Below are 23,100 nucleotides of genomic sequence, written 5' to 3'. Positions count from 1 at the left end.
TATGTTTGTGTTAAGTATTGATTGAAATGTTTACTAATTATAAATTTAAGTACTTTGGATTTATGGCTTATGAGTGTATAGTAATAGCCTTTGTAATATTAAACGATACAAGTGTAAAGAACGTATTGAGATTTGAAATTTTGACGTTACTAAGTGTTAATTGACGTGTAACAATAATCGCACGCCACTTAGAAGACCCAACCGAGTTTTTGTAATAACATAAATAGTTTAACGAAATTAGGTGTTAACTGTAACCACTTGTATACGTTATGATTGATTTATATTGTGAACATTTTTTATACTTTATATTGTAAACATTTTGTAATCTTATATAGCGACACTTTATATATATACCCCTTTGTTTATTGTTTAATTTTATTGTAAGATTTTTTTACTTGTATACCCTTTTTATTTTAAGGGGGGAATGATGTAGCGACGACAAGCCAATTTACGAGTTACCGAAATATTTCAAGTGTAGTACCTAGTACCTACTAAGAAAGTTCCCACCATAGGTTCACACGGTAACTCGTATATAAACAGTTCGTGCGGTATGCATGAACAGTTAAGGGCTTGTCGGGACGCGGGTTGGTCGCATTAGGAATATAATATGTAATTAATATTCGACCTAATGCGACCAACCCGCGTCCCGACAAGCCCTTAACTGTTCATGCATACCGCACGAACTGTTTATATACGAGTTACCGTGTGAACCTATGGTGGGAACTTTCTTAGTAGGTACTAGGTACTACACTTGAAATATTTCGGTAACTCGTAAATTGGCTTGTCGTCGCTACATCATCATTGGGTACAATTAACAACAAATATTATGCAATTAAATAAAATACATTTTAAACTAAATATTTTATATTTACTTCAAACAATAAATATTTTAATCACAGTACTTAAGGAAAAACTTTTATAGACACTATAGTATAAGAGACGAGAAACATATATTTTAACATCAAGATCATTTAAAATAAGTACCTATGATCACTAAGATTTTCATGCAAGCTGACAATTTTTTTATAAGTAGGTAAGTACATTCAGTATCCAATAATTATTCTAAGTACATAAATATACAGGGACGGGCAGTTATTATTTTATAGTACTTAATAAAAAGAAATGAGAGGAAAAAATGTAATTTTCTTTTATGCAATAGGGGGCAACAGAGCAGACGCGTCACCTTGTGGTAAGTGCTCCTGGAGCACTGCTCCACGTCGCCCATATGTACCCACAGTGCCAGAGACATTGTGTGTTGCCGGCCTTTCAAGTAGGACTATGCTCTTTTCTTGAAGGTCCCCAGTATGAGAAGAGCCCACAAAATAAAACAAAAATAATTCCATAATAATGTGCATTAGTAACTAGGTATTTTTATTATAGCGGAACCATTAATTTTAGGTTGTAATAGGTGATAGAGCATACATAACTTTAAAATTTAGCCTGTATCGCCGTAACAAATTAAAAATATTTATTGAATGTAGTTAAATTATAAGAATGTTAAAAAATCAAGAATTGAAACACTCAATTCGTGAAAATCCTACCCAGTCTACTCGTAAGCGTTCCAGGGGTTTCAACAAGATGGAGCAACCGCACATACTACCTCTAACGTCGCTATGCCGGTCGTCCGTAGAGAAATGGCAATCATTACAGAGCTTACTTGCCGCGCAAAGATGGATAATTTTAAATGTCGCTTACAGGAGTGCCGCGATCGTAACGGATTACATTTAGATGATGTAATTTTCAAAAAATAATTCCCGTTTTATAAGGATTATGACAAAATAAAAACCTTTTTTATAATGTCATTACTTAGTTTTTTTTAATTATTTTTTTACATTTCAAGGGACTTATGGGCCACCCTGTATTTTATTATTTTGCTTTCAATTGTAGTGCATCAGAAATTATTATATTATTAATTAATCGTGCACTGTCCTTTTAACAGGCACTATTTGAATCCCATTTTAATAGTTGGTCATAGCAAATTTAATTGTAACGATAATTATATAAGGTTGAGTCTTGCATAACATCAATTCCGCGCTTATTTTAATTTTTAATTATTCCCTATTTTAAATTGTCATTCATTCATCATTGCATGATCAACTTATTCGATAAAATATTATTTGTGAATTCAAGAGGATATAGTATTTTCGAAATGAAATTAAAAGCAAGGAATTAACATAAAAATATAATAATACATAATGTATTTGACAAACATCTCTTAATGATAAAAAAATAACAATTTGGTTAAGCAACTAATTTATAAAGCTGTTTTAAATTTATCACGAGACCACAACACAGAGACTTAGAACAATTAATTTAGACCACAGATATAAAATGTAACACTAAGGGCCAATTTCACAACTACAAAAATCTAATATTTTTTGGCTTATATTTTCATACATTATGTGTAAGTTAACTGACTGATAAGCCAATGAGAACATATCCAATAGTTGTGAAATTGACTAAAAGTATGTTTTAAGTACATGAATTTAGGTAACAGACATCTTAAAATATATCAAACACCTACAGAAGCATTTATCCTTTAATTTATCTATTAATAAAAGGAGATGTTTAAGTTTTTAATTAGGGCTTGCACATGTACATTATTATAAAGATAGCCTAATTATATTGTAGAATAAATTTGAAATAGGTCTTCTATAAAATACATAATTTAAGTACTTTCACAGTTATTTCATTCTTTTAATACTGCATTGCCATAATTTGGTCAACATACCAACAATGTGAAAAACAAATAATTTACAAAAGTATTTATTATAAGTTGTTTCTATACTTCCAAAGCATAATAATAAATAATTACAATATGGTAGACTAAGATGTCCTATAAGATATTCCATGATATAAGATAGCAAGTAAACATTTTGACAAGTTTATTAAGCTATTGCATAGCTTCTATCGCGGGCCTTGAGCGCGGGGACCGAATCCAGAAATTGCGTAACGAAAAACCTCACGCTCCCCACTCCGACGGTCGCGGAGGTATGGCTTGAAGGCATAGCATGCAATAGCTTTACCGCGGCAGTCCCCGAGTGACACACGTCTTTTTTTTATTATACATAATCAACAGGCAAGCTAAAATAACATCTCCTTGAAAATCATAAATAAATTGCTAAACCCTGATATAGTGATGCAAAGAAGCTCTTTAACTACCTAATATCTGCTAATATCTATTATTCTTTGTCTCTATAAAAACAACAGCTCTTGTTATATACAATATTTCCTATTCTGGTGTATTTGTCACACTTTCATATAAATAAATAATTTTATTCTATCTTTGTTCATCAAATTAAACCTAAATACTACATAAGCTAGACACATGGAACTATACAATGAGAAACTGGATCGATTGGCATCAAAAAAATTTTTTTTGAAAACTGCCGATTTCCTTGCTGACCGTACATTTTTTCAAAAATCTGTGAATGCAGATTAAAATTTCTCAAGAATTTAAGGATAGTCTCCTAAGAACGTTTTCATGTAGCTACAACGGTTAAGGTACCTGCCCTTCATGCCCCATCTTAACCTTCCACCCTGTATAATTGAGATTCATATATGATTATAACTTAGTGACCAGTCATTGAAAATTTACATATCAAGAAACAAAAAGCAATAAGAATACTTCAGAATATAAAAATAGTAGATATTTGGTAGTTCAAGATAAGTGATTGAGCAAAAGTAAAATGAATAGTGGCTATAAAGAGCCTTGATATGTGCTATTAACATTTTTTTCTAATACTTAACATTAATTTTGGATTTACAACAATTTCACCATTTTACAAATACTTCAACATTGGTGTTACTTGTTCATTTACATATAAAAATTAAATCTATATTATCTAAGAATCATAAACATAAATGTTATGTTAGTTAAAAAATAGCACCAATATAATTTTAACAATAATCACTTTACATGATGAATTAAATGAAACATAAGCAAATTCACTATAAGCCTCTTTAGGACAACTATCAGACGTGTCAACGGATATAGTAAATCTGCACTATCTTTGGCATCACCAGTCAGACAAATTGACTTATGTGACAGAATAAAAGCATTTAGACTGCTACTCTAAAAACACAATTTATCTACAAATATCAACAAGGCATATCAATATTCAGGGCATCTAGTGTGTTGAATCTTACAACCTATTGGTGCAGTAGTATCAGTTGCGAGTGCAGTGTGAACAATAATTGCCGGTTGAGTAGGTGTCGGCGCATGCAGCTCGTGACTTTCTCCCGGGGCCAAACTCGATATGGCTGCCAACAAATCTGCATTCACTAAAGGCTCCCCTTCTTCCCGCGGCTCCCATCCTACTGGAGGACTGGCTGGTGGTGAAATTAAAAATTGTTTCACAGGCGCCGGCGGTTTCAAATTCTTTAACGATATCGGCGTCACGGGCTGAGCGAAATAACAATTTATGCACGAATTATAAAACTGGTATTGGTGGAGTTGCACACGCGCGTTAGCCGCAGCCAAAGGACTGTCATAATTAACACGTAGGCGTTTAAAACTTTTTAACCACTGAAATGTTATATTATCCGAAAACGTGCGAAATAAATCTTCTAATTCCTTTTTCAATTTTTCGTCAGTGAACACATTGCTGTGAATGTTGGTGACGATGACTGATTTCGGTAAATCGTCGAATTCGTTTAATTCGTCGTGCGAATCAGCGTCTTGCTCTATATCAGCGATGTTTGGATGAACGTTCGGCATACCATCTTCGGGATTAATATAGACTTCTTCCTCTTGAAAGGTCTCATCTTCTTCCTTGTTAGCCATTTTGAATTGAAATGTATGATACTTTACTAAAAAGAACCAACGAATCTTTGCAATATCTTCGTGATCTAAAAATATTTAACTGTATATTTTAACAAAACAATCGATTACAATACACACACTTCCAAAATGTCACAAAACAGTAAATGCCAAAAGGTCTTGCGTCAAAATGACATTTGTTGATCGTAAAATTACTAAAATGTAGACGGGGTTACCTCCTATTTGAAATATAAATTATTTTTAATAAAATTTTAATTCGTATATATGTATTATAAGATAAATTAATATTTACATAATTTCGTTTTTCATCCTTTATCATATTCATGTAGAATTAGGTAAACTCTACTTTCACTTAGATATTTTCCTATTGTAAAATCCATTTATTTTAATGATTTGGATTTTAAAATGTTAAATGTTCGGTTATATTGAAAATAAACTTAATTATTTATATATTATATTTGAAACTGAACTTGAAGAAAACTGGACCAGTAAAAAATATCCTTTATTACCTTCTTTACAATCCAGTTTGGTATTTTTTGTAGCTTATTTATATATCAATAATGTCTGAGGACAATAAAACAAAAAACATATTATTTTATAACTGTACTCCAAGGACCACATATCAAAGTATCAGCATTAGAGTATGATTTCCTAAAACATTCAATTTTTTGGATACTTTCTACACAGAATCCCAACTGTCCATATTTATTACAGCCACTAGTCCAAACTGAACCATTTTCAAGTAGTATGGCAGTATGTCTGCTACCACATGCAACATCTTTAATATTTATGTCTATTTCCCTTCCATTTTCATCATAAATATCTACAAGCATAGGTAGGCCATAGCTTTGAAGATCAGAACTAGAAGAATCTTCATTGTGCTTTTCTTTTACTCCTAACTGACCAGTATCATTCCACCCCCAGACATACAAATCTCCAAATTCACTTAATGCACAAGTGTGCCAACCTCCTGCACTGATTTTTTTTATTTTTATGCCAGATAAAGCTTTGACTTCTGTAGGTTGATCCAAATTGTTTAAATCTCCATGACCAAGTTGTAATCTCCTGAAAAAATATATATAAGAAATAGATTGGTTATTATTTTTTAATAAAATGTATATATGTTATATAGATATACTAATTTTTACCTGCCATTACCCCAAGTACATATTTTACCAGATTCAGTTAGTAGGACATAATGTTCATATCCAAGCGCAACATCTATAACTTTCTCAACCAAGCCGGTATCTGACAGTATTGGTAGCATACCAGAATATATATCTCCTGCACTAGTTAAATATATGCATGAATTTTTTGTTGCAGCCACCTTAACTATTCTTATATCTTTATTCACACTCTCAACAAACTTAACTTTCTTATATAGTTCTGTTAAAAAATCATACACATATATGATATTTGATATGCTATTGACTATAACAAGATGGTAATCATTCCCAGTTATTAAGATATGTCCATCTGGCAAATCATCAGGTAAATCTAACTTTACAAACTGTTCTTCTTTTCCTCTAAATGCTCCTGATATGTATAGGTCTTTTTTAATCATAAAAATGTTATATGACCAGCCAATATATGCCAGACTAGAATCACTTTCTACATTATCATTAATAATTGATCTAAAGTGGTCAAACACACAGTCTTCACTTAACCATTGGCCAAACAAATTTGAACCAGCAACTTTGTACATGGCTGATTTTCGATTTAATACCTTCTATCAGTTAATTTGTATGGTTATTTTTACTATTAGTTAACATGTATATACATAAAATAATAAATTGATTATAATTGCATTTTGCAACTAAAATAAAAAAAATCTAAATACAAAATAAAAAATTCTGTTTATCCAACTGTCAAAATGTCCAAGCTTTATGTCAACAGTCAAAGTGACAATGACATAAAATTAGCATTATTAAAAACTAGCTTTCCGCCCGCGGCTTCGCCCGCGCAGTCAAAGAAAAACCCGCATAGTTCCCGTTCCCGTGGGATTTCCGGGATTGCGTCATTTTCCCGGGATAAAAAGAAGCCTATGTCCTTTCTCGGGTATCAAAATATCTCTATACCAAATTTCATGAAAATTGGTTCAGTAGTTTAGGCGTGATTGAGTAACAGACAGACAGAGTTACTTTCGCATTTATAATATTAAGTATAGATTTGTCGCAGAACTTTAGTTTGTGTTTATTTGGTAATTTTTTTTTGAAAATATTAAATCAAGATTAAATCATTTTTATAGTAAATCTTACAATGACTTTCATTACATGTCTTATTGGGTTCATAGGCATATTTTACAGACATAACATTTTTGAACGCTACCAATACCGAATTGTCATTTGTCAATTTATTGACTTTTGGAACTGGACGCAAAAAGCCGAAAGATTCAAGATCTGTGATTCAAGATTGTTTGTTTATCGTAAACTAAACGTGTTGTTTATTATTTGAATAATTAGTCAAAAAGTGATTTGTTGCGATACTCTTCTTACATATTTAATTGGAGTGATATATAGAAAACCGCTAGAAGTTACGGGAATGAAAATGGCGGGACTCGAATCAATGGTTGTTGAAGAGGTTAAACCAGCAGAAAAACCAGTGGATAGAGAAAAGGTATTTTATTTTTAGATAAGAGTAGATATATTATTAAAAGAGTTTCATATTCGCTCATCATGATGACCCTGAATTTGGCAGACAGCAGACAAAATGTAATTTCAGATTGGGATATCTCTAAGCGAAATTAAGTTTTACATGTTTACCAAATTGGAAATTGTTTGTCGTTGATTTACCTACAGGTGATAATAAAGAAAATTTTATTTTATTTGTTTGATTTTTTTTTAAATAAAAAATAAAATTTTGGGAAGCTCTCACCGTGTTCCCAATTGTTTTATAAATGTGAAACTTTCAAATTTAGTTTATTATTGGATTCTGAAAAGGTGATATCAGTTAGTTTTTTCATTTCGGCTTGGAATATTCTGGGACGTGTATCTACCAGAAAAAATAATTTTTAGTGGAAAAAAGAAAAGTCATATTTTCGTCTTTAAAAAATCTAGAGGTGATATTTTTTTAATTTTAAATTTGTCAGTCGGATCATAAGATATCCTAATTTTTAAATTTTGATACCGGATATCAAAGTGAAAATTAATCAAAATAAAAATAAAAAAAATGTCATGTCTTCATTTTTAATAAATCTACCGATGATATATCTCAGATTTTATAATTTCTTGTTTATTTGTTGTATATCCTCGTCTTTCGATTTTTTATCCGAAATGGAATATCAGGCATGAATTATTCTTTTTTATATTAAATAAAGAAAAACATATTATCAAGGCAATTCAACTGTTAATATTCAGCCCATAATAAGAGTAAATGATGGAATAAAATATTTTCAGTCTTTATATCATAGCCCGGTCAAATTAGAACTTTGCAATAACAATTCCTACAGAGCCAAATTTTTGGTGGAGAGCTGGTGAGTTTATAGGCACACCCTCTAAACTCTCGTAACTCTTGGGAAAGAAAACATCGCGATCATTTTTGTACAGAATAATTATAAGATCTAGTACTTATTTGAGGTTTTTTTTTTATAAAATTTACCGTCCTGTCCGTTTTTCCTTTGACCCCGAATAACTTTTGTTGCACACATGGGATCTTAAAACTTGTACTTTTAAAACTTTATTTGTTATGGTACACCCCTACCACAATTTAGCTCTGTAGGAATTATTGTTATTGCAAAGGTCTAATTTGACCGGGCTATGATATAAAGACTGAAAATATTTTATTCCATCATTTACTCTTATTATGGGCTGAATATTAACAGTTGAATTGCCTTGATAATATGTTTTTCTTTATTTAATATAAAAAAGAATAATTCATGCCTGATATTCCATTTCGGATAAAAAATCGAAAGACGAGGATATACAACAAATAAACAAGAAATTATAAAATCTGAGATATATCATCGGTAGATTTATTAAAAATGAAGACATGACATTTTTTTTATTTTTATTTTGATTAATTTTCACTTTGATATCCGGTAACAAAATTTAAAAATTAGGATATCTTATGATCCGACTGACAAATTTAAAATTAAAAAAATATCACCTCTAGATTTTTTAAAGACGAAAATATGACTTTTCTTTTTTCCACTAAAAAATTATTTTTTCTGGTAGATACACGTCCCAGAATATTCCAAACCGAAATGAAAAAACTAACTGATATCACCTTTTCAGAATCCAATAATAAACTAAATTTGAAAGTTTCACATTTATAAAACAATTGGGAACACGGTGAGAGCTTCCCAAAATTTTATTTTTTATTTAAAAAAAAATCAAACAAATAAAATAAAATTTTCTTTATTATCACCTGTAGGTAAATCAACGACAAACAATTTCCAATTTGGTAAACATGTAAAACTTAATTTCGCTTAGAGATATCCCAATCTGAAATTACATTTTGTCTGCTGTCTGCCAAATTCAGGGTCATTCATCATGGCTACTTGTTTTCTGCTTTAGATATGGCATTTTTAATCACAATATTATTTTGCAAGCCAGAAGAGTTTCCGTTCGCTTTTATCAAGTAATTATTGCTACATTCCATTATCATTGTTAATTGAACATTAATAAGCCTATTATCTGTATTTGACAAACTACAAATCCTCCATCTATCTTCTTGCAGACATGCCCTCTGTTGCTGAGAGTATTCTGTTCAACTGGCAGACACAATTCACCAAGCGATTATGCAAGGGGCGGTGTACCACAAAATGAACTGCAAATCTACACATGGATGGATGCAACATTGCGGGAACTCACTAGTCTCGTCAAAGAAGTGAACCCTGAGACAAGACGTAAGGGAACTTATTTCGATTTCGCAATTGTATACCCAGATATGAGGACCCCCACTTATCGTATGCGAGAGATTGGCGTCACTTGCTCAGGACAACGGGGTAATGACGATAACAAAACACTATCGCAAGTAAAGTTTCAAATCGGTAATTATTTGGATATATCTATCACACCAGCCAATAGAATGCCTCCACCAATGAGACGGCCACAACCATATATGAATAATCGCCCATATTAAAATTAAGGAAGTGAATTATAATAAAATATTTTAAGGTAGTTCAATGTTTTTTTATGAACCTTGTCTAGATTTTGTATGATTATTAAATGAGAAGTGAACTGGACAAATTTGTTTTATCATTATTGTAGATGTTTGAATTGATAAATTGCTAATGTAATTAAAGGCAACCTAGGCCTATGTATAAAAAATATTTTTAAATATCTGATCAAAATGTGACTGCAAGACTTTTGTAAAGTTCTTGATAATTATGCTTTAAAAATCTATCTGTTTGTTACAACTACTTGGGATTCCTCTGTATAAATACAAAAATGAATTTGTATCTAAAATAATAATATTGACTAGTGTTTGTCACTGTGTGATATTTTTTATAAAGTGGATAATGCATAGTGCACAGCATCCATACTAATATTATAAATGCGAAAGTAACTCTGTCTGTCTGTCTGTTACTCAATCACGCCTAAACTACTGAACCAATTTGCATGAAATTTGGTATGGAGATATTTTGATACCCGAGAAAGGACATAGGCTACCTTTTATTGCGAAATATGTACCACGGGCGAAGCCAGGGCGGACCTCTAGTTACAGATAAATTTATTCTTATAAGAGAGGATAATGTATTTATCACAGCGTATTACATACTATAGCATCTTTTATATACAAAACATTTTGTAATAATTAATTATGTACGAACATATGTAGGTAATAAAAGACAAGTTAATTTTTACGACAATTTTATTGTTGTTATTTCCATCGCTCTCCAAACTTAGTGTCAGATACACCAAATGACAAGAGAAACATTCTTATAATTACAATCCTAAAATAAATATATGTTAAAAGCTAATACTCTAATGATTACTGGGTGATCTAAATGGCCTCTTTGATTTTTTGCCCATTTGATTGAGATCGATTGTGATACCATTTGGCAAAACTGCCTTATTTTCTTGATAGTCTATGAAGCCCTTCTGTTCTTTATCTTCTTTGGTCTTGTCACAGGCGATACCTGTCTCGTAATTGTATTCCCTCCTGAGACCGTCGGGGTCTACGTAACCGTATTTACCTCTTGTGATACAGTCCACACCAATAGTTTCTTCTTTGAATGAGCCATCATCATTCTCGAATCCCCAAGTGATGCTACCATCTTCGTTTTCATCTGTGAACTTACGGATGATTTGTGCAACGGGTTTCTTTTCCCTAGGGTGAGTTGACGCGTATTTGTTTGGTACGCTTTTTACAGGGGCTGGACGAATAGGCTCTTGAGGTCTGTTGTATTGTCTGATTGGTTGAAGGTCTTCCTCTTCCGCGAATGGTTTTGGTTCTGGGCGGATTGACGGGCGCTGTGGCCTGCTTGAGAGTGGTTGCAGTCTCGCTGGTTGTGGTCTTGGTTGTGGTTCGTTTCTGTTCGGGCTGAAAGATTGTGGTAATAAAGGACGGTACTGTGTGGGCCTCACGTTTTCGAATTTAGGGATAGATGGGGTAGTCTGGGCGTATGGTGAAGAATTGAAAGCGCTGGGTGGTTTGGGTTGCGATGTAGTGGTGATGTCGAAGTAATCACTTTGAGGTTCGGGTGTAGAATAAGAGTTGGCGTACGCGGTGGGAGTGTTGATTTCTATTTCATCTTCGGGTTCCTCTGTGACTGGTTTGGAGGGTTCTTCGATGGATTGAAGGCTCGGCCGGGGCGCGGCGTCCACGGATTTGAAGGATGGTCTCGCGAGTCCCGGCCTCCTTACTCTTGCGACTGGGATCTGTCCAGCTTGAAGTCTTCCTTGACGGAAGCCTCCTTGTCTCGGGCCGCCTACAGGGATAGCACCAGGAATCTGAAGTCTTGGTGGTGCAGGGCCGTCATACTGTGCGTAGGCTGTGACTGCACACAGCGTTAATATCTGAAAATACAGAATAGCATTATTTTAACTAGATTTTAGCGGATTAAATTTATTCGTATTATGTAGGTGTGTACCTAATAATATAGAGAATACCATTACTATTCATAATGTCAGGTTCTTATTAGTTATTATGTTATTTAGTAAGAAACGATTTCCTAAACTGTAGAGCCTAGAGAAATAATGCTCCATATCAGGGTCTATGACGTGACTGACATTATATTATTAAATCGGAATGTACTTCGCAACGAATATTGCATACTTTCGAGTTTCGAGTGTAATGGGCCTTGTCGTGTTCTAGCAATGCAGCATTAACACCTGACTTGATTGACCGGCTGTGCCCTGGTCGACTTTGTCTCTTATTTTAATCTAGGTACCTCTAGCCAGATGATAGAATATGAAACGCTACAACGTTTTATTGCTTACTAAATAATTCATGATGTTTATCTGTGATCGTGCTATTACACATTGTAATATTAATTTTTATCGATGTTGAATTTCAATTTTGATTTCACGATTTCGTAGAAAAATAATTGTCTATTTGCGCCGAAATCTCGCACGCGAGGTTATGTTTATCGAGTAAGAAATCGATTATAACACCTAATTACGAGGAGGAAATCGATTTAATTCGCGAAGAACATGGATTTTATATAATTTCCCATTTTCGTTATTAAACTAATAATTTTGGTCCATTATATTCAAATGAGACGATGTATTTACAATTTATGGTCAGGAAATAAGCTATTTTAGTGTTATTTATTGTGAAAACAAGCAGTGTAAGACAGTGCGCGCACGAGCAACTTTGTCTCCGCAACTATTTTGTCTCCGCAACTATTTTTATAGTATGAAAGTACGCGCACGTAGCGACGCAACTCCCCATACAAATTGATGGGAGAGACAAAATAGTTGCGGAGACAAAGTTGCTCGTGCGCGCTCGCTCTAAACGTATCTCATTATTTCATAAAAGTATTTGTATTTACCGCGTAATTTTATTGTATTTAAATCAAACCTTCGTGAAACTAAAATTCATGACAAAATTGATGCGCACATTATGTAGGTACTTACTTCAATAGGCTAACTATTATTATGTAGTGGGACTAATTTATCTTGATACCAAAAATGTTTGTGACCTTAGTAACAAAAGGTAACCTAAAGAACTTTACGAACGTAGGAATCTTCTTGAAAATTATTTTATTATTAAAACTATGAATTCATGGATGAACTGAATTATAATATTATGTCAGTAATCAAACCAAATGAAACTTCAGTATTCAAATAAGCATGTTTTACATAAGGATACATCGCATGTGTTTGTTCGTAACTCACACGCTTCACTTCGCTTCGTTCTAAAACGGTTTATTAATTATTCACTGTAATTTGCTTAATTGATCATTACATACTTTTTAGGATTCTGTAACAAAATGGTTAAAAGAAAAAGTAACTACGAATGAGTTACTTACTATAGTTCTTACACAGTTCTTATTTAAACTTTAGTCTGTGATGTATTTATTATTTTATAGACAATATTATGCTTTGTGCACCTATTATCTACTATTATATTTTGAAGATTAGATTTTTTTTTCATGTTACTTCTACTAATTATTAACAATTTTTTTTGTTTTAAATGTTACATATTTGTAAAACACACTTTTAATACTACGCAACCTTGTTCCTATGGTTCGGCATACGCTTGGCTGCTTTTTCTAATGATCTTATGTCTGCACTCTGCAGGTTGGTTAGTTGCATATGTATGCGTGTTAGTGGAGTAAAAAGTTTAAGTATAAAATATAAATTGGAAGTAATTTAATTGGTTGAGGAAGCAATTAAGACGTCGGCAGTATCTACTCTTTAATGTAGAGGTGTTGACGATGACAGAATAGTTGGTGGAACGTGAGAACATAGTCATTGAATAAAAAGTAAATAATTCGATTAATTGGCTATTAATGTAATGAAATTCATTCATATTATTTGTGGAAAAAATTTAGTTTTTAAATTGGGGAGTAGTAGGTATTAGGGAGTTGTGCCATTGAAATTTTTTTCGATTTTATTCCATAATCACTTCACTACATAGTCTATAACAAAATCGTTTTCTCTGTGCCTATGTCCCTAATCCCTATGTATGCTTAAATCTTTAAAACTACACAACAGATTTTGATGCGGTTTTTTTTAATAGACTGAGTGATTCTCGAGAGAGGAACCCAATAAATTATATACTTTTAGTATAAATTATATAAAAAATATGTAAAAATTATATACTAAAAGTATATAAAATTTATTGGGTTCAGATAAAGAGGGCGAAGTCGCGGGCGGGTCGCAAGTACCTAACAAATAAAGATTGATAGAGATACTCTCCTTTCCATACTTACCACATTTATTTTTAAGCTTAAAAGTTTAAAACCGTTATAGAAAGAAGTTTACCATCAGGCGATATAGGTTTGCTTGGAATTTAACAGGCCTCAATATGAAAGTCGTAAGGACAGCGACTCAAGCTTCCGCCAGTCAAGGTCGTGTCTCGTTACAATGTGATGTAAATTGTAACATTTATTTACTTGGCATTTATATGCGTGTGTGTTTCAATCCAAAATGTAAATCGTATTTGGAATTGAAATCCACTTTTTTATGTGGCAAGACAACTTCCAGAAGCTGGATATAAAAATGCCTTCATATTAAACAAAAATGTTAGTGCCGGTTGTTGCAATTATTATATAATTTGTCGTATTTATACGTATGTGTATACTGGAACTATTGCAAGGCGATTGAAAAAAGTTGTTAATATACTTTTTAATTCATCAATTAAATTCTATAGTGATTAGTGGTGTGTAGCAAGATTATGTTCTATCTGGAAAGTAGAACAACATGGTTGATAATGTCAATTTAGCCTTGCTACGTACATTTACGTACACTCCAATAGATACTAGAAAGAGCAATTATTTGATAGGAAAATATCTATGTCCCTCACACAACTATTTGCCCTGTCTGGGAATCGAACCCACGACCTATGGCTTGGAAGGCAAGGTCACTACCAACCAAGCCAACCGGTCTGTCAAAAAAAACTAAGTAATTATATTCGAATATGATCATAATAAATTAAACAAATGTAAATAAAATTATGACTGACTAATAAAATGAATAACTAGATAATATTAGATACAGTTCCGCATTTCTGCGGTATGAAATAGTTCTGGTATATTTAATATGCATTTAAGTGCCTACTTAACTCTGACCGTCATATGTTGCTTTTTTTATTATACATAATTGATTATTAATACAGGTTTTTATAAAGATCTAAAGATTAGAAGACATGTAATAAAAGTATTTGCCAACTAATGCAGTAGGTAAATAAAAACATTCTGAAAAGAGATTTAATTGAATATTCTTTTATATGTTAATAAGCAAATAATCAGTTGAATACTCTGGTATTCTGCTCTATTTAAATAATGTAAAGCATGAACTTTATTGTGCATTGTTTTGACAAATTGCGATTGGTATCACAACATTAAGATGCACGTGTCATCGCGAAAACAGCGCGTTGAAGTCTTTTGTTTGATTCTTGTTAATTTAACGAAATATTATTGTTTCTGTAAAGTTGTTGACTACATTACAGAATTACATTATATTTGATTATGTGTAGCATAATTTTTAATATGTTTCTGATATGTTTTGTCTATCCTAGATACGATCATATTTCAGAGACGCATTATGTCATCGATCATATTTCAAACGCTATATTACTGAGAATAAACAAAAGTAAAGCAATATTAAACTGGTTTTATATTGTGCATAAATAAATGGCACTGTTAGAATTAAATCATTCTTACAATTCTCTGCAATAAATAAATTATAAGAAGCAATAATTCCGCTGTTTATAGCTTAACGTAATCATTCTCATTTATATTATTAACTAGCGGTCCGCCCCGGCTTCGCCCGTGGTACATGTTTACGTTTTCTCTACATAAGAACCATCCTCGTACTTCAAGGAATATAATAAAAAAAGAATTATCGAAATCGGTTCAGCCGTTCTCGAGTTATGCGCTTACCAACACATTTTGCGATTCATTTTTATATTTAAGATAAGATGTAGGTAAAACACTTATTTTTTGATCATATAAAAATACTGAAAAATAAATGATCTTTCTTTCTTTCAAAAAACGGTAAATTTTTCACAACTTTGAAAAAAGCAAATAATGGACTGTGGAAGTCAACCATCTGATGAACGCTAGCCAGTTTTTATTTATTTCTTGCTTCCTGTCTGTAAGTCTGTAAGTATGTAGGTAAGTAGCATGCATGGTTAATTTATGTTTATTTATAGACACTGAGACCTTAAGTATTTATATGCGTCTGTAACATTGACTTTCATAGGCACTTATGTAACGTATAATTACAAGACATCGACTTTTTTGAAGTGAAATTAAACAAAAATGTTTAAATCACCCCGAATTAAAATGAGCATAATAGAGCATAATATGTGTCGAGCACCCATGTCAGGAGCGAAACTTTTTTTGCAAGATTCAAAGATAACAAAATCATCGCCTTAGTCCATGACGTGACGGTATTGCCATGACACGACTTGAGATTTTACTCTCAACGCGCCTAAAGAAGTTTCACCTCAAAAAAAGTTCGATGAATTTATCGTCTTTCTAGTTAGAATAAGAGAAATGACTATATAGACTGCTTTCTATACAAGTAATTTCTATATAAGCCTTTCTTAGGTAGTTTATTACAGTACTTCTTAAGTTTAATTAGACACTAAAAAGTTGGATGATCAGAGTATTAAAAATAATAAAGAATGTTTGAACAAAGTTGCGGTTAATACAATAACAAAAGAACATTTGACAAGCTAAATTATAACGTTACTTCAATGTACGTACAAATAGGTTTACGTAAAAGTCTCTACTTAAAAATGTATGTAGAGTAACAATAAAAATACAATAGTACTCCATGTTGCTCTATGTACTGAAATTTGTACATCGATTTGTATCGAATTATAGACATAACTTTTGAATACGTGCTGCTATATGCTGTATCTAGTACCTATATAATATATATCTTCAATCCTTATATTATTAACCAGTGAGGAAAACTTGATATATGCAAATATGTCCTTTCAATTTAATTAAATTTTAGAGATAAAATACAGTATTTATTTCTAAACCTCGATACTCAATCATTATTTTAACAAAATATAAAAAAAACATGTATGTATATGCTAATGATGTATGACCAATGATATGCATAAGAAATATGTTAAAATGTATGTAGAGTAACAATAAAAATACAATAGTACTCCATGTTGCTCTATGTACTGAAATTTGTACATCGATTTGTATCGAATTATAGACATAACTTTTGAATACGTGCTGCTATATGCTGTATCTAGTACCTATATAATATATATCTTCAATCCTTATATTATTAACCAGTGAGGAAAACTTGATATATGCAAATATGTCCTTTCAATTTAATTAAATTTTAGAGATAAAATACAGTATTTATTTCTAAACCTCGATACTCAATCATTATTTTAACAAAATATAAAAAAAACATGTATGTATATGCTAATGATGTATGACCAATGATATGCATAAGAAATATGTTAAAATGTAAGTCGTGTAATGAGAGCTTAATTAAAACAAGTACTCTTGACCGTATTTTGGGACAGCGGCCAATGTCAATAGAGTCATAAAGAAATGATTTTTTAATCGAACGAATATGTATCATTTAAAGTCGATTACAAATTACAATGTCATTCATTGGTTTCAGCCTCGTGGCTCTGCTTCTGTTATTATCGTGATGATATATAGCCTATAACCTTCCTCGATAAATGGGCTATCCAACACCGAAATAATTTTTCAAATCGGACCAGTAGTTCCTGAGGTTAGCGCGTTCAAACAAAAAATCTCTTCAGCTTTATAATATCTATTAGTAAGTATAGATTATATCACTCTGAGATAATATTTTACATAATGAGTACATTATCTCGGCTTTTTTGTTTTCTCACAAACTAAGAACAGTCACACATTTAATTTGGCATAAAAACATTGTACGTACATTTACAATATACGTACATTTTGTAAATCAATCATTCATATCGTATGCAATGACTGTGTAAGTAATCCACGTGTGACTCCCGATATGCTCTAATTAAAACGGTTTTATGAAATTTTTGTGTGTTAATTTGGTAAGAAAAAGCCGACATGATCATTATCAAATGTTTACAACGAAATATTTGAAAGTGTTAATTTTGTCATTTAAATGCGCGCGTAAATTGAGGTAGATTTTACGGTCTGTAGGTTCGTAGCAGAATGTTTGTTTTATGTTTTTTTTTGCGCAAGAATAAAAAATAAAAAACGTTTATTCTGTGATTCTGCTCAATTGTCGTTCTTCTATAAACATTGTTATTTTGCGTGGTTGTGGATGTTGGGCGGGCATCATTAAAATAAATTAGTGTATTGTTTCTGACTTCACCTTTAGGTGATTGAAAGACATTTCGTAACATAATACGCTGGAACGTGATGTTGCTCCTTTTCGTATAGTTTGCATTCAAAGTTCCTCCTTTCGAAGATTCGTCGTATCGAATATATAGTAGGCGTAACGAAATCAAAATTTCTTCAGGTGCAATTTCGATGCGCGTAATGCGATTTCTAAACAACTGGCAATATATTGTAACAAATAAAATCACAGTTTATTTCTTAATTCCCATGGGCTCGATAAGTATTGCAACTCCAGACCGGTATAGATAGTTAATTATTAAATCTTACAATTTGCAGTGAATGGAGTTCGGTTGCGTTGAAATTTTAACGTATCTAGTAGTCAATCCAGTTACCGATAACAGCGGGCTAGTTGCCAACATTTGCCATTGCGTGCTTTACGTAATCATGAATACGACAATTGTTTAAAGTTTGCACATTGCTACAATTAGTTCCGCTTTCTGAATTAAAAAGGGCAAATTTTTGAGAGGTTAGAAGAAAACCGCCTTCACGATAGATTCAAGGCTAACCTGCAATCAATACCTACGTTATGAATGTCGATTGTAATATGACCTGAATGCGTTGCACTATACCTATTTTATGGTTGTTATTATGCTAGGCGCGAGCGCAGAGCTTTTATATTGTTCCTTGAATACTTATTGCGTATGTTATCATTATGTTTTATATTTATCATTTAACAATCTAAAATTATTTATCTTATACAATTGTAATAAGAATGCTGGTTTATATTATTACAAAAGAAATAGTTTTATTACAAATATGTTTTACTATAAACATATTATGAAAATTGGCTTCATACAATTTTTATGTTACCTAGGTAGGGAATAAACTTTGAAATTTTTGGCCTTAATATTAAAACTTTAAAAAAATTTTACTCACTAGATAATATTTAATGATTTTACAATTATTTTTTAATGAATTAATTTAAATTTAATAATACTATATAAAACGAATTGTAAATCTGAAAAAGGATGAGGCAATAGATATTATTTCACAAAAAATAAAAGAATCCTGAGAATGTGGAAATATTTTTAATTTATTTTTTGTAATTTACATGAAACATTTAATTTACACGTATATTTATTTTATTTTTCAGTAATAGCATAATCCTTGAAAATATTTAACCCTTTTAACCTAGTTTTTTTCACAAAAAAAAATAACTAAAAAAATCTAGATTTTTTATTTTATTTTGCTCATCCCTGCACCTAGATGATAAATAATCTGACCTTAACTTACCAGTAATGTCCGCATGATGTCCTTTCACACAACACAATCACGGCGATCACAACTAACAAATAAAGGAAATGTGTCCCGCGCAAGCTATATGAGGTCGCCCACTCTCGCCCTGGCTCCACGCGACCACCATACCTTATTGCAAGGTGACCAACTGTAGAGGCATATATCGACGAATGTACTCCCAATCAACCACAATACTTCACAATTTGGCTGCACTTCCGAAGATACCGCTAAGCGCACCAATTAATTACGATTCGTGAATTCATACGAAAATTTGACTGGAACGCGTCACCTTGGTATTCTAGCGTCTAACATAGTTAACGAGATTGTCGTAAAATTACTCGCATATTTACCCAGTTACTTCAAAATTGCGGAATTTAGACGCATTCAATATTATTAATAACGGATCTTAATTAAAGCATTAACCTGGTTGTATCCACATGTATTGCGATATTTATTTATCTTTATGGTGTACTATTGATTCAATGAACACACCTTTATTTCCCATTTGTTGTTATAATAAATAATTAATAGCATAGAAATGTCCATGTAAACTATTTTTATCATAAGTTTTAAAGTGTGTTGGGATTTTCTTTCAGTGGTTTTAATTTCTGTCAACGAGAGAAATAAAAATTTAATGACCTCTTGACAGCAACAAAATAACAGGGAACCTCATGATTGATACCTAATAAATACTTCATTTATGAAATAGGTCACAGTGAAGATGAAGAAGTTGTTAGCACAAACACAATCCTTTGGTTGGAGTTGGCACTGTATAATATTATGAACTCCTCTCTCTCTTGGCAAACGTTCATGAACATTTAAGTATATTTTTGGGAAATAGGAATACCCATATATTGATGATTTCCATAAATCATATACGTGTTTGACAAACATAAATTTGAATGTTCTAGGAGAGATAGAAATGCATGGGATTCGAGATTACTGGCAGATGCTTTTTACTTCATGTCAATGTTTTGTGTTTTAACGGACGTAATCATGCTCTACGCCTGTGATCATAAGTACTAACATTAACATAACTGCTACGTCATACATGTTCTAGTGATCAAATCACTTGTCATTAAACCCCTGGAGCAAAGCATTGTGACGTAATACCGATTTGTCTCGACAGGTTGTTTACAATTTGTATTCAATCGAAACAGCCAAGTCAATATGTCGAGTGTGGCAATAGATGCATTAGTTTTAACGTTTATACCTATTGTAATCGTCAACTTACAAGTTAATTGTGGTTTGTATCACGAGATCTTTAAATTGTTAACTGGATTGGTTAACTTTTGATAAAGGTAGGCTAAATATTGTTGTAATTTTTTGAAAAAAAAAAAAACGATATAGTAACTAAGTTACATTAAGATTTTTGCATGAAATAGATCCTTTTTAAGTTTTTAAATTCATATTACATCAATCATAAGCATAGGTCGAATAAAGCATAGGTCATTACTAAAGTTCAAGAAATTTGAATGTCATAACGATTTCATATAACAATTTCGATGTAGAGATTTGCACGATCTCTTGCAGATATATACTTGATGAAGTTTTGTATATTTAAATTTTAAAGACTATTTACTGTTGTATCACATGACGTCATTTTGAAAAGTTAAAAAGTTGTGTACCTTTAAATATTATGTATTCTTTAATCTTTCCTTACGGATTCTAGTCACATGTTACAACTATACCATAAACTAAACTCAATAAACGACTACCGCCGTTTTCTGTTGAATAACCTTTAAGTTCATATATTTATTACAATTGTTCCATGTTGCATGCTTCCACGGAAAGATAACATTAGATAACTCGATGGCGGATGTGCGAACGCGGCAGGATAACAAAATAACCTTACATCATTGTTTCTTGAAGTCGAGTCACGAAAGAAAGTGTCGCATACAATTAGCCCCTTCGTACACTGAGCTACACGTATATCTTCAATTCTCGACGATTTTAGTTTCCAAGCGAAGGAGGTTACGGTGCTGGAGCGCCAACCATCCAGATCATGGGGATGGAACTGCTTTTATAGCGGGTTGTCTGAGGTTGGAACTTTGCGGCTGGTAAAAGGTCGAATAATTCCTCAGAGCACTCCCTATAGTCCCCATAATCCTATAAAATATACAGAGAGACACGTCTCTTCGTAAAGAGGATCAAGTCTATCGGAGAGCCTACGGTCATCGATAATTCGAGCTGCTTGACGTTGGACGTGGTCAATAGTATCGGAGATTTTAGTAGCATCGTGTACGGAGAGCCTTACAGTGAGAGTCGCTAGTCCCCGCACCACTGATCTAGACTGTGCCAACTTGATTTTCTTGATTGTGACACTGGATTCGAGCGAAATTAAATTCTTCAGTGAAAAGCGAACGTTCCACGGTTTTGTAGAGATTTATAGCGGGGTAATAACTTGCGCCTTAGATGGTGTGATGATTCTTTGTATTAAGATTGAGATCTACATGTATTTTATGTATAATATAACATAATATGTAATAGATTATAAGATAATATGATGTAGATCAAAACTATCGTTTGTTTCTTAATTAGGTTTACAAATATTCATCTATTATACATTTTTTATTTTACTACAATTATATCTATAAATAAATGTGATCAAGTATCAAAAACGAAATTCCTCCAACATATAAATTATTCCACACAGCAAATTATTGCATAGGACAGTAGTATATTATTCCCGATAGTTAACAGGACAAGCTCCGTTATGCGGCCCGGCCCGTATCACCTTTTTAACTTCTCTGATTCGACACGACGCACACTCTATTTGTAACAATGGGACCTGTTTCGAGGTCATATTCATAGCTATATGTAATTATGTATCTGTGCCAGGTTGCCGACGTGGGTTAATGACCAGGCTACATGCAATTTTGGGTGACGGTGGACGGTTGTCTTGTTAATTTTGTAATGTAAGCGACTCTATTTAATTTTCTTTTTTTTCAGTAAGCTTTCTTTCAGAATTCAGTCATACATAATTTAACTTCAACTTTATTTGATCAACATCCAATCATTAAACTCCGCCAAAGGAAAAAGAAAAGATATTATAAGAACTTGTGTTTTAACTTGTGTGTGAATGATTGCATCTAAATTATACGCAAATGACGTCACGAGCAAGCTTGTATTTGAGCGAAGTACACAAATTATTACATTCTCTGTGAATTTCATAACTATATTAGTGTGTGGAATAAGTAATTTGCTTTTTTCAGTTTCATTATATCTTATCTTAAATATAAATTTTCTATGATATTTTTTTGCAAGTTGAATTATTTTTTTGATTAAATTAATGACATCATACAAGGGGAAGTTAAGTAAGAAAATGAAACATTAAAAGAAATATGTATCATTTTGTAATACTTCTTCAATTCACATGAACTACATATTACGTAAAAGTCAATTCATACCAGATACACGCAGCCATAAACGTGTCGAAAATACATATATAAAAGTACATAATATAATCGACACGTAATCATTGGCTAAGTAGACATAAGTAGTTATATCGGTCTAAAAAATCCATCACGAAAAGAAAAAAAAGCAAAGGTAGAGCAAGTATCAACTTTTAATCGACCCTAGAAGAATTTGTCAAAAATACATATCCTTATATAAAATCATATATGGTCCA

The 23,100-nt window shown here is 32.1% G+C and overlaps 4 protein-coding genes across 4 annotated transcripts; 1 reads left to right on the top strand and 3 right to left on the bottom strand.

Annotated features, from left to right (window-relative positions):
* Window positions 1–3,624: 3,624 nt before the first annotated feature.
* On the bottom strand, window positions 3,625–4,962 carry sra (RRM_RCAN_like domain containing protein Sra). Its single transcript, XM_089703112.1, has one exon. The coding sequence runs from the start codon at window positions 4,784–4,786 to the stop codon at window positions 4,115–4,117; it is 672 nt and encodes a 223-aa protein (XP_089559238.1). The 5' UTR covers window positions 4,787–4,962; the 3' UTR covers window positions 3,625–4,114.
* Window positions 4,963–5,371: 409 nt separating this feature from the next.
* On the bottom strand, window positions 5,372–6,519 carry LOC149483003 (RCC1 domain-containing protein 1). The gene is made up of 2 exons (XM_089703111.1): window positions 5,932–6,519; window positions 5,372–5,848 (listed from the first exon to the last, which is right to left on the bottom strand). The coding sequence occupies exons 1-2, from the start codon at window positions 6,486–6,488 to the stop codon at window positions 5,374–5,376; spliced, it is 1,032 nt and encodes a 343-aa protein (XP_089559237.1). The 5' UTR covers window positions 6,489–6,519; the 3' UTR covers window positions 5,372–5,373.
* Window positions 6,520–7,197: 678 nt separating this feature from the next.
* On the top strand, window positions 7,198–9,968 carry Bin1 (histone deacetylase complex subunit SAP18). The gene is made up of 2 exons (XM_089703215.1): window positions 7,198–7,399; window positions 9,461–9,968. The coding sequence occupies exons 1-2, from the start codon at window positions 7,325–7,327 to the stop codon at window positions 9,863–9,865; spliced, it is 480 nt and encodes a 159-aa protein (XP_089559341.1). The 5' UTR covers window positions 7,198–7,324; the 3' UTR covers window positions 9,866–9,968.
* Window positions 9,969–10,579: 611 nt separating this feature from the next.
* Window positions 10,580–19,626, bottom strand: LOC149483001 (uncharacterized). Its single transcript, XM_089703194.1, has 2 exons — window positions 19,467–19,626; window positions 10,580–11,745 (listed from the first exon to the last, which is right to left on the bottom strand). Exons 1-2 carry the CDS (start codon window positions 19,479–19,481, stop codon window positions 10,711–10,713), a joined length of 1,050 nt encoding a protein of 349 aa, XP_089559320.1. The 5' UTR covers window positions 19,482–19,626; the 3' UTR covers window positions 10,580–10,710.
* Between the last annotated feature and the right edge of the window lie 3,474 nt (window positions 19,627–23,100).

Source organism: Colias philodice, chromosome 14 (assembly GCF_061535455.1).
Source record: "Colias philodice isolate Cphi_HAF_F1 chromosome 14, ilColPhil1 Martin Lab GWU primary, whole genome shotgun sequence".
NCBI lineage: Eukaryota > Metazoa > Arthropoda > Insecta > Lepidoptera > Pieridae > Colias > Colias philodice.
The sequence above is the reverse complement of the archived record's forward strand: the minus strand, read 5'-3'. Positions and strand labels throughout refer to the sequence as shown.